The 15,384-nt window shown below is 40.0% G+C and overlaps 1 protein-coding gene across 1 annotated transcript in view; it reads right to left on the bottom strand.

The window, feature by feature from the left end:
* Window positions 1–15,384, bottom strand: part of spidr (scaffold protein involved in DNA repair) — a 48,101-nt gene that overhangs the window by 20,176 nt on the left and 12,541 nt on the right. Inside the window, exons 9-10 of the mRNA XM_030751316.1 lie at window positions 12,001–12,205; window positions 6,407–6,636 (exon numbers count right to left, since the gene is read on the bottom strand). Of these exons, the coding sequence (XP_030607176.1) occupies window positions 6,407–6,636; window positions 12,001–12,205 (435 nt within the window). The remainder of the gene's footprint in view (window positions 1–6,406; window positions 6,637–12,000; window positions 12,206–15,384) is intronic.

Raw genomic sequence — 15,384 nt, 5'->3', positions numbered from 1 at the left:
CCATTGTCCTACTGGGAGACTTCCAATACTCATGTGGGTAATGAAAGTGTGACCTGGAGGGGTGTGACAGTACAAGAGACGAGGGCAACTTTTTAAACTGAACTTCCAGTTCTTACCTCACAGTCTTAGGGAGGGGAGAAGGGGCTATGCTTTTCACTGCTAGTGGGAAGAAATTGTTTTTTAATCTGTTGGTTTTGGACTTGATAATACAAATGCTTTTCCTTGGAGTTGGCTAGTGTGCATATCACCAAAGGAGGGTGGAGTTGTACTGATAACAGGCTCTGCTGCTCTCACCACCCGGTGCAGGTCCTTTCTGTTCTTTCCTGTGCACCTGGCAAACCACACCGTGCAGCAGTAGGTCAGAACACTCTCTACTGCTGACCAATAGAAACTGGTCAGCAGGTGATGAGGAAGGTAAAAGTTGCCTCACTCAGTAACTGCAGAGTTATAAACCTCCTCTGGCCTTAACATCAGCACAAAAACTGTGCACTGGGAGCTTCATGACATGGGTTTCCACAGCCGAGCAGTTCCCGTAGATGTAATGTGTAGGTGGCCCAGTATGTGCCTAACACACTTGTTTATTTTGACCAGCCAACAGTGCAAACCTCAAATCAGAGTAAACAAAAACAGAGCAAAGCAGCAAATCTTCATATTTAAGTGAGTGAAACCACAAACTGCAAGGTATTTTAGCTTAATGGACAACTTCTCTTTGTCTTATTTTCATACAGGATGATGAACTTTTTTAATGATAAACCAAAAATTTGACAAATTAACATATTATTACCACTTATTGGTTATTAGTGAAATGTCTCCTAACTAATAAATAGCTTTTTTTGAATATGTCATTTACATATGTTGTTAAGGCAACTGTTTAGAGTAAACAGTCAAGGAAAATGGCTCAACTTTGAAAGTGTTTAATATCTCAAGAAATAAGGTTGGCTGTATTCTTTTTTTGTGTGTTTGTTGGTTAACAAATCCCATAAACAGACCAAAAGTAACAATGCTCCTCTGTTTGTCTTCCCACCAAACCTGGTATTTCCTGCTGGAAATATACAGATTTCAGTGTGGATCCAAATGATTTAAAAAAAAAAAAAAAAAAAAAAAAAAAAAGGAAAATTATTTCCTTAAAGGACAGAAATTGCCGTTTTCAGCAAATTCTCAGCCAGGAGTAAATAAAGTTCATTTTGAAGATCTTTCAGTTCAGTAATACACATTTCTATGTTCTAATGAGTATTTATTGTAGCATATTTGTTATTGATAACCAAAATTAATCACAGTAAGGGAACATGTGAAGCATGTTAGGATTCCTGCTTACTCACTAATAGTTTTGGGGATCTACGGCACAATATATTTAGTATTTTCATGTGAATTCCTGACAATAAAGAGAAATATATAAGAACTTTAGACATTCACATCAAATATTGTATATAAAGATGTAAAAAAATAAAGAAAGAAAAAAGAAGAATTCCAAAACACATTGCACGGGTGATCAAAAGCGAAGGCATAAACTTTTCCGAAGCAAACAAACAAAAAAAAAAAGATACCAGACATCATCAAAAAAAAAAAAAATCATTATCTGACCTTTCTTAAAATATAAATACAGCGGTTGGAGTCTTACTTGGTGGGGACTATACACCTTCACTTTTGTAGAGCATGTTCAAACTTGGGAGAAAAAACAAAAAACACTGTATGAAACCTGATAAGACACCTGACAGACAGAAGAGAAAAGGTTGAGAGGACTTCTTGTGGTACTAGCTTGTCATAAACAACCGCCTCCCCCTCAGTCCCTCCTTTTAGCCGTTTAAAGCCCCACTTCCTCACACCCCTCGCTCCCAAAAAAAATCCTCAGTCACCAGCCAGTTTTAGTCACAGGCCATTTTCAGGAATTTGTTATTGTGAGCGATCTCAGAATTCTCGGCAACTCAGATTTTCTTCCAGGAAGTGCGATCCACTGGGCCTGTGCTCACACACTCTTTCAGGCACACTGCGAGCAAATGGAAGGCAGCGCACATTCACATTACTTGGAAAAACACTAAGAGTCCCACACATTAAGAATACAGCAGAGGCCTCATTGGCAGGGGGCAGACAGGCGGGATTCCTTCCTATGCGCTGTCCACCAATCACTGCAGGCAGAGTGATAAACACAGTTGTAACAGGATCCCTGCAGCACATTGTGTTCTGTCTGCACTAAGAAAAAAAAAAAAAAAAAGAAAGAAAAGAAAGAAAAAACAACTAGCCTCTCTTCACTTCCTGCAAACAGTTAATCTCCTTGTTTATTCTATCTCAAATTTACGGGAACTTAACATCTTCAGGCATAAATATCGTCCTGGCCTGTCTCCCTCGTGTTTTAACACAGTGGCTAAACAACAAAAAGATCAAATAAGTGCGCTGACCAGGCGAGTGAGTCATAGAGGTTGGGGACACAACATGAGAGGTACAAACTGTCCTCGTCTTTACATAGAATGAGGCCAGTGGGCTGCAAAGTAAACTACCCTGCTCTCTACAGAGCAGCCATGCATCCTGGAAAGGTAACAAACAGCTTGTACCACACGCTGTTATTTCTGAGCATCAATGCAGAGTAAGAACACACATAAAAAGGCATAATAAGGCTGATGATAAAAATAAATAAATAATAAAATGTAGTAACAGCTCAGCAACAAAATAAACTTTGTGTTCAATGTTCACATCTGTCACAATAAAGCCAGCTGAGTCATCCAGATATTCTAAACTTAAAACACTCGTGATCAACTCCTAACCTCAGCCCCACCTTCATCCTTTCACTACAGACCGAGCCTGTTGAATCTGGTTGTGCTACAGAGAAATGGAGGAAAGGGTAGGAGTGTTTCCGGTCAGAGGGCTGCTCGTTTGTTTACCAGCCACAGAAGCAGCATGGCAGGCGTGTCACATTACAACCGCTGCTCATGTAGTCAGTCAGCCTGTCAGCTGACCGGGGGTCTCCTCCCCTTGCCGCGGATGGCCCCTTGGGCCCCTCCACTTGGAGAAACCACTGCTTTTATTAGTCAGCAAAGGACAAAAACAACACGCCTGGGGAAGGCCAGGCAACTGAAGGTCATACTTGTTGGATTTATTTCAAATGTAATGCTTACTGATTCATTTAGCTACAACAAGACCACACAAACAAATCATTTCAGTAAGATGAGAGGCTTTACACTGATTATGGATAGTTTGGCATATATGAAACTACAAGAAAAAATTTTTTTTTGTATCAGCAATGGAAGCAAACCTACATTTTATGCGTGACAAATCCACAGATCCATCACTCATCCTGGTGGTTAACCACAGCTCTATTGAGCATTTAATCCCATTTCATTTTATTGCAATTCCACTGTTTTGGGTCAGTCTCGGCGCTCTCATCTGCATCACCGGCTGCAGCGCTTGTATGCAGCAGTACATGAAAAGTAGGGCATTTGGCAACTAAGGAGACAAATATTTACCTCAGGCACTCTTGGGAACAAAAACAGAGCTTTAAGGATTTTTATGTTATGGGTGACTTCAAATATGTCTAACATCTACAAAGAAAAGCAAATATGGTTATGTGCTTTTGGCACAAGACTCAGATATGATAACACCTGGTCATGGCTGAAGGAGATATCGGTACCTTGGTCACATGACTTACTGGTAATATTTTGCAAGGAGGAAGTGAATGATTTGGTGAAGGGGGGGCATTTCCCATCCTTAGTGGGCAAGTACAGAGCTTCACTCTCATATGCTCCCATAATCTCAATTACACCAAATAAACTTTAATGAGCAATAACTCACTCTACGGAAAGGTGATCCATGTTGTCAGAGAAACATGTAAAAGTCTCATTGGAGTACATGAAAATTATCTTCCTGAAACTTGACCCCCCCCCCCCCCCTTCTTCAATTACGATTTTATTGTTGTGGCCTGGTCTCACAGCTAATGATTCATGTCCATGTGCAGAAAGTGATGCTGTTCTAGGTTTAAAAGGACAAAAAAGTCCACATTTTTGGAGACTGGAGGAGTGACGTAAATAATTACGCCCCCTCATACCAGAGACCACAGCTCAACTCCCACACAGAACTGATCATTTTTATACTTACTTTGGTATTACTTTAACACTTGAGCAGCATTTTCGTTCTGTTTTTGGTTGAGTTTGAGCAATCAAACTTTTTGATTAGGGTTTGAAAAGGCTAATGTGCTTATGCAACTCATGCTACCACTTTTTTCTCAGCTCTATTTTCTACTTTGCCAGGATTGTTATACTGTTATGTGTTGTATTTGCTGCCCTCTTGGCCAGGTCTCGCTTGAAAAAGAGCAAAATAGACAACTACAATTTCACACGTGAAAATAACTCATCTTTTTATGTTTTTTGGCCGTATATTATAATGTGGCCTCATACAGTATGCATGGTATGATAGGTTTTTTTTTTTTTTTTAAGTGTGAGAGTACATTTAAAGCATATTAGCACAATACCTTCGTGAGGTGAGAAATTTGCGAAGTTTTTTTTAAAACCAAAACTGCACATTTTAAATAAAGGTTCATTTTCAGGACTGTAATTCACAGACACATGACTGCTACAGAGCCCAGGAGGGCAAAACACCATTCAAATACACTGGCCACTCCAGAGAACAAGAGCACAAGGGTGTCAATTTTCCACCCGTTTCAAACCACAAATATTAGAATCACAACTCTCAAGTAGAAGAACAAAGACACGTTAATAAAGTCCAAGTTCTGGGCACTTACACTCCACATACAGCCATTCTGTAGTATTTCAATAACTAAAACCAAAGGAAATGCTGCCAGAGAAAGAGCGATGATTTAAATATATCTTGCAAGGAAAGTAAAAAAAAAAAAAAAAGTAAGGATGGCTATATGCATGTTCAGTCAGGATGGGTCAGTAATTCTGCTGTTTAGGAGGTGCATTAGTTTCAGGGTCATAATAGTTTTTAGGGCTATAATGACAAAGGTTGCAGCAACAATTAAAATTGATTAATTCCACATCATTTTAAATGACCCATCACTGACAACCTATGAGCTGCTATGAAGGAGGGATTGGTGCCATTTGCCAACTGTGCCTGCAGGGTCAGGAGAACTGTGTTCTCATGCAGTACCATTCTCTGTGCTCAAACTTAGTGGCTAAGTGCATCTGACTTTAGAACTGTCTGGCATCAGAAAAACCTCATAAAAATAACTACACCTCCAGGTACAATAAATAAGCTTTTTAAAAAATTATTATTATTAATAATCAGAAAGCATTGCTGCTACAAAACGGGTTCAAAGATCTGTCTTGTTTATCACTGAGGCAGACAGGACTGGCAGGCACATTACAGTTGTACTAGACTGTCATAGTGATGAAGGATCTAAACCGCAATATTTATCCATGTGGCTACCCTTACCCGTAGCCATGAGCTTGTGACTAAAAGGATCACATACAGGACTCAGAAGAGGACACTGCACCTCTTGAAAAGAGCAGGCAGACGTGGATTAGGCAAATACCAGGACATTGCCTGAATGCCTGCATAGGGAGAACCATGGCAAACTCTGTTATACTTTGCAATCCTTCTAACAAATAAATGCTGGAGGAAATGTTTGGGACTGGGATATTGGGCTAATTTGCTGAAACTGCAGTATCCATGAGAGGATCAGAAGACACACGGTGTGATGTTGCCGTCTTTGTCTGACACTTGAAAACCTAAAGATATTCAAGCCTGTGAGCCCGTATGACACATAAAAAGCATCGTAGTGTTTGAGAAGGGAGAAGTGAGAAAAATCTGAGGATTTCTGTCATTGTCTGTTAATTTATTGTCATTAAAAAAAAAAAAAAAACAGAAAAATTATTATAGTAAAAACAAATCTGCCTCATTTCTACATGGCCTTAGATTTACTGCATTACTGAGGAATTATGTCTTAACATGTGAATGAGACGCACTTTGGTTTCCCCTTATTAAGGTAAAAAAAAAAAAAAAAAAAAAAAAGCTGCTACAAAGCTGCTCCACCCAGAGGAGTGCACGTGGGCACCAATTCAACTCAGACTTGCTGGTGCACGAGATTCTGAAAACATAATGCTGTCTTTCCTGAGAATTGGCCAGAACCATTCTGAGAGGGGCTGGATTCAATTAGAAATGTTTGTGTCCTTTGTCAAGCAATGCCATATGGCTGGAGACAGCGTGAGCACTTTGTGGGGCCTGCTGTGCTGTGAACAATAGCTCGACCACTGAGACACATTGTGCCACCAAGGAGAAGCATGCAAAGCCTGAGAGCAAAGAAACTAGCATGAAATTTGAACAAAAAAGAATAATCTAAATTGTGGCAGAGCTCACACAGGAGATAAAATATGATTCTTTCTTCCCAGCTGTTTCTGGCACCAAGCGACAAACCAAAAGGCCTCCCTGAGATCCCAATTATGAGCTTGTCCAACATTACCTTGTTTTGCCTTTTTCTGCAGGAGGAGCTGTGGAGGACCTGAGGGGAACTCTTGGTTTGAGGATGGACACAGGAGAGCAGTCAGCCATGTGGATGGAGTAAACTCTCTGGACAACCACCTCTACATCTTGCTCCACAAAGCCAGCCTGGCCGAGTCCTTCAATAGCTTCCAGAAGAGAGATGCAGTGTCTTGTCAAAACTCCTGAACCCCCCAAACTACACTGGGCAACCTGTAACAGAGAAATACAAGAAAATAAAATCACATTCACCCCAATGTGTGACTTCTCAGAGCTGAAAATATGACTTCATTTGTTAGCTGACTGGCAGAAAATTAATCTGGAAGTACTTTGATAAGTGATTCATCCCTGTAGGCACAAATGGTCACCTTTCACTGGTCTCAACAGCTCAGATATGAATGAATGAATGAATGAACAAACATCTAGATTTCTTATTTAGCTTAAAATCAAAGATATCTGTCTTTCAATAGGTGTTAATTGGATAAAACAATACATTTAAAAATGTCTCTGTGAATCTGGAACTCAGTAATAAACTTTCCCCCCAATAGTGTGTCATTTTACACACCAAACAATTCATTAGCTGACAAAATTAACAGATTATCCATCCATCCATCTTTGTGGGGCCCATCCCAGCTATCATAGGGTGAGATAAAAGATTATTCAATAAAGAAATTAAAAACATGTAGACATGTCTTATTATTAGAAATGCAGTATCTAACATGCACCATTGCATCACTCCAGTATGAGTATGAGCTAAATTTATGCTGGCTGAATGTTTGAAGAGAGTGTGATAAGTTCAGAGACTTCATATATTTATTTACTGTTTTTACAATCAAAACATTCTTAATAAAAACAAACAAAAAAAAAACAGACAAAAATGGCCAATTAACAGTTTTAATAGTTACATAACCATTGTTCAAAGCACTAAGACGCAGAAATAATAAAAAAAAAAAAAGACAAATATACTATATGGATAAAAGTACTGTTCCACCTCCGCATAACACTTACAGGAGCTGCTCGGCCATGGAAACACATGCCCATGAGGGAAGAAATTACACAAGCTGACTTACTGTAACAGTACCATGCTTGAATTCATTGAGCTTAAATGTTTGTAAAGGCAGAGTGCATGGCTAGGTGTTTGACTTTATACATGTTCATCATCATCATCACCTCACCTCATCCTCCCTCACCCTCAACACTGGATCCCCCCAAGGCTGTGTGCTCAGCCCTCTGCTGTACTCACTGTACACCCATGACTGCGAGGCCACGTCAGAGTCCAACGTCATCATCAAGTTTGCTGACGACACTGCTGTTGTGGGACTAATCTCTCACAATGAGGAGACAGCCTACAGGAGAGAGGTCTCCCGCCTGGAGAACTGGTGCCAGGAGAACCACCTCCTGCTCAACGTCAGCAAAACAAAGGAACTGATCGTGGACTTCAGCAGGAAGCAGCAGAGGGACTACCATCCACTTGTCATCAGTGGTGCTGAGGTGGAAAGAGTGGACACCTTCAAATACCTGGGAGTGACCATCTCACAGGACCTGTCCTGGACTCATCACATAAACATCACTGTGAAGAAGGCCAGACAGCGTCTCTACCTCCTCAGCCGGCTGAGAGACTTCAAGCTCCCACTCAAGGTGCTCAGGAACTTTTACACCTGCACCATTGAGAGCATCATGCGTGGGAGCATCACCACCTGGATGGGAAACTGCACCAAGCAGGACTTCATGGCCCTAAAAAGGGTGGTTCGTTCAGCTGAACGGACCATCAGAACCACCCTCCCCAACCTGCAGGACATTTACACCAAGCAGTGCAGGCTGAGGGCCATGAAGATCCTAAAACAGCCCAGCCACCCCGGACACTCTCTCTTCTCCCTGCTCCCATCAGGCCGGCGTTACCGCTGCCTGAGGACTAAGACTGAAAGGTTGAAGAAGAGTTTTTACCCACAAGCCATCCGTCTGCTCAACTCTGAGCCCTAACTGGACCATTATTGCACAGTGTAAATATTATAATTTAAAAAGTGTGTATAGTGTATAGTATATAGAGTATAGTGTATAGTGTGAATTACTTTTTTTTATTTTTATTCTTCTTATTTATATGTGTGTGTATATAAGGTTGCAGGTACAAAATACATTTCACTGTGCATTGTACTGTGTATAACTGTGCATGTGACAAATAAACACTATCTTATCTTATCTTATCTTATCTATGTTTTTGGGACTGAAAAACATCTCAATTCAAGGCTTACAAAGCGTGGCCCAATACTTTTGTCTATACAGTGTATGATCTTTCACAAGTGAGAACAAAGATTTTTGCCTTTCTTGGCACCATTAAAGGGGAAAACACTGAATATTCAATTTCAGTTGATCAACTAAACTTGATTAAAAATACTGCCTCCAAAACTGATTCAGTGACTCCCTGTGGAAAAAGTGTGTGCCCCCTTCCTGATTTCTTAGATTGTTGCATAAAATCACAAATTAACTGATTAACCACATTTTTTTTTGGAAAGCTGAGTTCAATTTCACTAACCACACGCAGGCCTGATTACTGTCAGACCTGCTGAATCAAGAAATCCCTTAAATAGAACCTGCCTGACAAAGTGAAGTAGTTTAAAAGATTTCAAAAAGCAACAGATCATGTCATGAGCTAAAGAGACTCAAGAACAGCTGAGAAAAAGTCATTGACATCCATCAATGTGGAAATGGTTACAAAGTTATTTCTAAGGTTTTGGGACTCCAGCGAACCACAGTGAGAGCCATTATCCACAAATGGGGAAAACTTAGAACAGTGGTCAACCTTCCCAGGAGTGGCTGGCCTACCAAAATTACTCCACACAGTGCACAAAAGGTCACAAAATAACCCAAAACAACATTTAAAGAACTGCAGGCCTCAATGGCCTCAGTTAAGGTCAGAGTTCATGACTCAATAGTAAGAAAGAGCCTGGGCAAAAATGGCATCCATGGGAGAATTCCAAGGAGAAAAAGAACACCAAGGTTCATGTTACATTTGCCAAAAAAAGGCATGATGATCCCCAAGAAGGGGCGTAGGAATGAGTTTACTATTGGGGGGGGGGACATATCGGAAACCTGACAGATCCGTAAATATGGTGAGCAAAGCATAAAAAAATGCTATATTGATCATGTGTCTATCGCAATGCATATTGTTATTGATTTATTGCCCAGCCCTAAGATGCATACATTATATCTCATATGCTGTCAACTCTGTTTACAGCATCACCTAACCCTTACAGTAAAAGTTTTCACTCATTTATCTTAAGACCGCACCTCAAGCCCTGTAACACCCTCTCCTTTTCCTATCTCCTTTGTGCTGCCCCCTGCATTGCTGCTCCTGAATCTAAAAGTGGCTCATTTTATACTACACGAGAAAAAAATCCACTTATTGGTCACTATGGAGAAGGATTTCACCAACTCTAGAGGGGTGTTGTACTGCACCTGGGAACCTAAACATAACCTAACCCATACAAGTGCTGTGGAAATAAAGAAAACATTATTGAAAATTTATCTTGGGGAAAAAAAAATAAATAAATCAGACATCAGTCCTCACCTGTTCTTTGTGGATCTATAATAATTAATATGGTTTTTAAACCTGACCTCACACCCTGAAGCTCCACCTGGTTCTCCTGTCTCTTCCCTGAACCAGCTCTTCTCATGATAAAATTGTTTAGTTTTATATTTTAAAAGTAATAACAGGCTAATACATATTTCACTAAACCAATTTAACACCTCGTCGGAGCCTCTCCACCTTTCATTGCTTCAACTGAGTCATTACTCTATGTACTACCAATCTCCTGATAAGATATTATTACACATATCTAATATACTGTCATACATGTTGATAAATTATGATAAGGGGTTGCCCTTGTGTTGTGTGACTGTTACTCACACTGACTAAACCTTTTTTAAAAAAAAAGTAAGTCCTGCTGCTGTTTCAGCCTTTTCGTTGGTGGTGGCATTGTGCTGAAATGAGATAGCAAAACATTTTGGCTAGTTTAGCTAAATTCTAGACAAAGGTAGCAGTTAAATATTGGACGAGTGACCATCCCAGGATTAAGATGACTGAACCAAAAACATTTGGTTTCTATATATGAAAGTAAACTGACAACAAGGCGTTCTAAACAAGCCATATTCATGGCAACATTCCTGTAACCGACCATTTTACCTCATTCAAAGGAGTTTCCGACTCCTGTCCCCGTCAGAAGGGGGCGGGGGGAGCACAGTGACATGACGCTATGTTGCGCTTTCAAAATAAAAGCACGCAAGTTAAAGATTTCAAAATCAAGTATTTTTTTTTTTCCACGGTGTAATTTTTGGGTGGGACAAATGCGCCTATCTCCAATATTGGGGGGGGGGGGGGGGGGGGGGGGGGGGGGCGCGCAACCAGAGGAGCACAGAGCAGTTCCTACGCCTATGTCCCCAAGACTTCTGGGGGAAAATATTCTGTGGACTGATGAGACAAATGTTTAACTTCAGTTCAGTTACATCTGGCATAAAACTAACACAGCATTTCATAAAAAGGACATCATACCAACAGTCAACCATGGTGGTGGTAGTATGATGGTCTGGGGCTGCTCTCTCTACAGAAAATCCTGAAGGAAAATGTCCAGCCATCAGTTCATGCCCCAAAGCTCAAGTGCTCATGCAACAGGACAATGATCCAAAACACACCAGCAAGTCCACCTCTGAATGGATCAAAATAAATAAATAAGGTTTTAGAGCGGCTTAGTCAAAGTCTGGACTTAAATCAGATTGAGATGCTTTGGCATGACCTTAAACAAGGTGCTCATGCTCAAAAACCCTTCAATGAGGCTGAATTACAATAATTCTGCAAAGAAGAGTGGGCCATAAATTCCTCCACAGCAATGTGAGAGACTGCAAACACTTGACTGCAGTTCTTGCTGCCAAGGGTGGTTTAGGGGGCAATTTTTCACACAGGGCCAGGTAGGTTATGGATAGCTTTTTCCCTTAATAAATAAATAAAAATCATAATTTAAAAACTGCATTTAGTATTTACTTGGGTCATCTTTGACTGATATTAAAATCAGTTTGATGATGTGAAACATTTAAGTGTCACAAATATGCAAAAACTAAGAAATCAAGTAGGGGGGGGTACTTTTTCATGGCACTGTATGCATAACTCCATCATTTCCAATTACAACAGCAGCAGAAATTAAGTGATTAAGCATCCCACTGAGACTATAAATTTTTTTTTGTCTGAGATCTGTATAATGTGAACATGATTAAACCTGATGGGGTGAGCGGTCATTTCATAATTACAAAGTCATAAAAAAAATTTACACAATCGTCATAATGTTTTGTTTTTATTCACATTAGGTAAACCTGAGTAGAAACCTTACAGCCGGTAGCTGTAAAACACTGGTACAGTCATAACGTGCTTATCCGCAGATTTTCTTAAACTGATGAGAGGAGTTTAAGAGCAATAATGAAGTTTGTTTAATCTCCTATATGCCTTACTTTTTATGTCAACAAACGTTTAACATTTTGAGCTGGAAATAAAAAGGTAACACACTTGATTCTAAAAGATAATAAAACACACACCTGATTGGCATCGCTCTCATCCGTGGCCCTGCATGAATCCAGCAGTGCGAATGATTTACCCAAATAATACGGCGTGTGCCTTTCTGCAAATACCCGGTCTCTAGGAATAGATGTGTTGGCCGCTTTGGAAGCAGAGAAGACCTTCTTGCTGAAGTGTGTGTTCAGAATAACAGGACAGCTGAAGCCCTCAACAGAAAGGCTTTGCCTGCAACACATAACATTAATTTAATTTAATAATTTAATTCACCAGGAAATAACCATCTATAAAGGATGTTGGGCAATGATAAACAGCTTTTTTTGTGTGTGATTGTGTTGATAACAGATGCAAAAAGCAAAAAGTGAATTAAATGGAAGAGGCTGTTGCATAAACGTGTGTGTGTGTGTGTGTGTGGGGGGGGGGGGGGGTCTGCCAGCTTGAGAACTGTTTGAATGTCAAACTCAGATAAGGTACCAGCCACCTCCACAGGTCTGTTCACGGCGTACCACCCAGCACAAAGTACAAGTTCAAATACGCTAACTTCCTCCAAGGCAAGAGAAGAACACAACAGATGCATGTGTCCTCTTTTACTTGACTAAGTGAAAGACAAATTTTCCACATAATTACATGTCGCAGTGCTGCACAGCTCAGTCGGAGGATGAGAATACTTTCCAAACGTGATGTCATGTGTGGAAAAACACTCCATCAGTCGTCACAGTCAACGAGGCTAAGAGTGAACTGATGAAAAATCAAGCGTAAAGTGTGTGCGTGTGACCTGACGTGCTGATCTCGCTTTAATTTTTTCTTACCATTATCAGCTTACTCATCTGTGAGTGGCAAGGAGATGAACCTCTCCTTAAAACCTGAGAAAAACATTTCAGGTCTAGTACTTTGGCTCACTGAAGTAAATAAAGCACACCTGAGTGGCACCGGGCCTGACAGCAAAAAAAGGAGAATAACAGCCAGATAATTATACAGCACGGTGTTGTTGGTAAGTTTGAATAACGACCTAATTTTTTCCACATGTAACATTGATAATGGCGTGATGATGGCTTATCGCACACTCGGAGCCAAATGCACTCTGTGACTGGAACCTCTGTACATGTTGCAGCTCGCCTCAGACGTGTGGTGATACTTAAACACGCAGATAAGTGTGATGGGGGTGGGGACTATTTGTTTAGATGTACAATGAAAACAGTGTGGGAAAGTATTTACAAGCCAAATTATTAAATTCACACGGTTCATATACACCCCCCCATTTATGAAAGCAACTCTAATGTGACCTTGTGGAGTTCAGACTTTGAGAAAAGTGGATTTACAGAGGAAATGATTTAAACTGCTGGTCAGTTTGGAGACTGCAGTTTTTATAGTCTTTATTATATTGTACTGATGTCAGTAATAAGTTCCACTTCTCATGTCGTTATTAAACAGAGACTGTAGCTGTAAAGCAGAGTTAAAATCAATCAATCAAAAAAAAAGCTATGTGACATGGTGTTTTCCCTGATTGCGCTGGACTATTCATACTGTTACTGGCATTGTTTGTATCCCCTGAAGCGTTTTTGGTTAAGTAAGACTAACTACCAACAGCAGTTTGTAGGACATCCAGCAAAGGATGTTTACCAGTGCAGATGCAGACATATATGACTACTGAAAATAATTTACTCTCTTTATGGCACATATTTATCAAGTACACATATATATGACGGGTTATATTTTTTCTTGCTTCTTCTATTTTATAATTTTCTAACACAGAAAATTTAGAGCAAGGTATTCTGCGGAGTCCCAGTGGTCGCTGCCATCCCTGATTTGAATAACCCTTACCATGAAATCCCTGTCATATCTTGAAGACCTCATAGTGTCATATTATCCTAATGGGGCACTTCACTCTCAGAATGCAGGCTTATTTGATATTCCTTGGGTTTTCAAAATGTAGAATGGGAAGCAGAGGCTTCAGCTTTCTGAATTGAACTAAATTGATTGAAATGTCAGCAGGACTAAGTCTAAACTTTTTTTTTAAAAATAATTTTCTTGTTTTTATTTACTTGTTGAAAGAAAAGTAAGACATAACAAAATCATAATTTTTTGCAGCACTGTTTTTGTAGCTCATATATGATATTATGGTTGAAACCAGCAGTGAAGAAACACTTTACTTCAGTGCCTTTAATACATGATGCAATATTACTTTACAGAAAGTAAAGGAGTTATAATATGATGCACATTACTGGCTATAATATTAAAATAATGCTTACATTTAAATGCGTTAATACTTTTTATTCACTAATATAACTCTAATATTATCTATATCCCAATATCTGGTTTCTTCTTTTTGTTGTTCAGCTGCATCTAAACCAGCTCCTGTGTGGTCTGATTGTGTATATGTACTTCCGGTGTACTTAAAAAAAAAATTGCACTATACTTTAAATACTGTTTCCCAGTGCTTTTGTGCAGGAATGCAGAACTTTAACTTGAAGTGTGGTATTTTTAGAGTAACAATGCCTCGTTCACTGACTCTGATGAGATTAGATTTTTTTTTTCCACCACAGCTGAATTTCGCCAAACTTAAAAAAACAAAACTAAACTAAACAAGCAACGATTAAGCCTCAGCGATTGTTATCTGTCCAACATCTGTGCAGAGATCAACAATCTGTAAAAGCTGTACTCTAATCCTAGCAGAGCAGAACATGCTGTTCATGCGAACATGAACAACACCCTTACAGGAAGCATGACCCATTCTGAACAGGTGAGTGGGCAGCTGTCATCATCACACAGGTAGCCAGGTTAAGGAGTGGCACCGACTGCTCACGTCACAGGCTGTAAGTGAATAATCCCTGCAGGCATTTCCGCTCAGGCCTCGGCCCACTTAAAACACGGCGTGGGAGGTGGGAGGAGTCAAACTACTCACTGTATGAATTATGGGGGTGGTTAACCCCTCAAGTGTCACACGGGAAACTGATGAGAAATTTTAACAGACGTGCCGCTCATCTAATTTCTCTTTTTTTCCCCACTTTGGCCTATCCTGTAGCTGTTAATGTTAGAAAGCATTGGCTTTTTATTGGTTAGTTATGTGTAAGTGACATTTTATGGATTTACCAAACGATTTAAAATATAAACCGTAAAAATAAACAAAAAAGGATTTTAAGACGCATGCACAAATAATTTTTTGAAAGAGCTGAAGGCTGTGGCTGAAGAGAATAAAACAGGGAAGAAGAGGTGCTAAAGCCAGAGATCCTCTCAAACCACCATGTGTTTTCAATCTCAGGCCTCTGGCTCCCTCCACTCTCTACTCCCAAATGCTCTAGAAAATAATCCTACTGTGTTTTTTCCTCGGCTTGCTGGAAATGACCTAACTACTGCCAGGAAGAGGAATGCGAAGCATTCCCTGGAGCTGTTTGTGACGTCAGAGCGCT

Source organism: Archocentrus centrarchus, chromosome 17 (genome assembly GCF_007364275.1).
Source record: "Archocentrus centrarchus isolate MPI-CPG fArcCen1 chromosome 17, fArcCen1, whole genome shotgun sequence".
Taxonomy (NCBI): Eukaryota; Metazoa; Chordata; class Actinopteri; order Cichliformes; family Cichlidae; genus Archocentrus; species Archocentrus centrarchus.
This window is presented reverse-complemented; position numbering and strand designations above follow the sequence as displayed.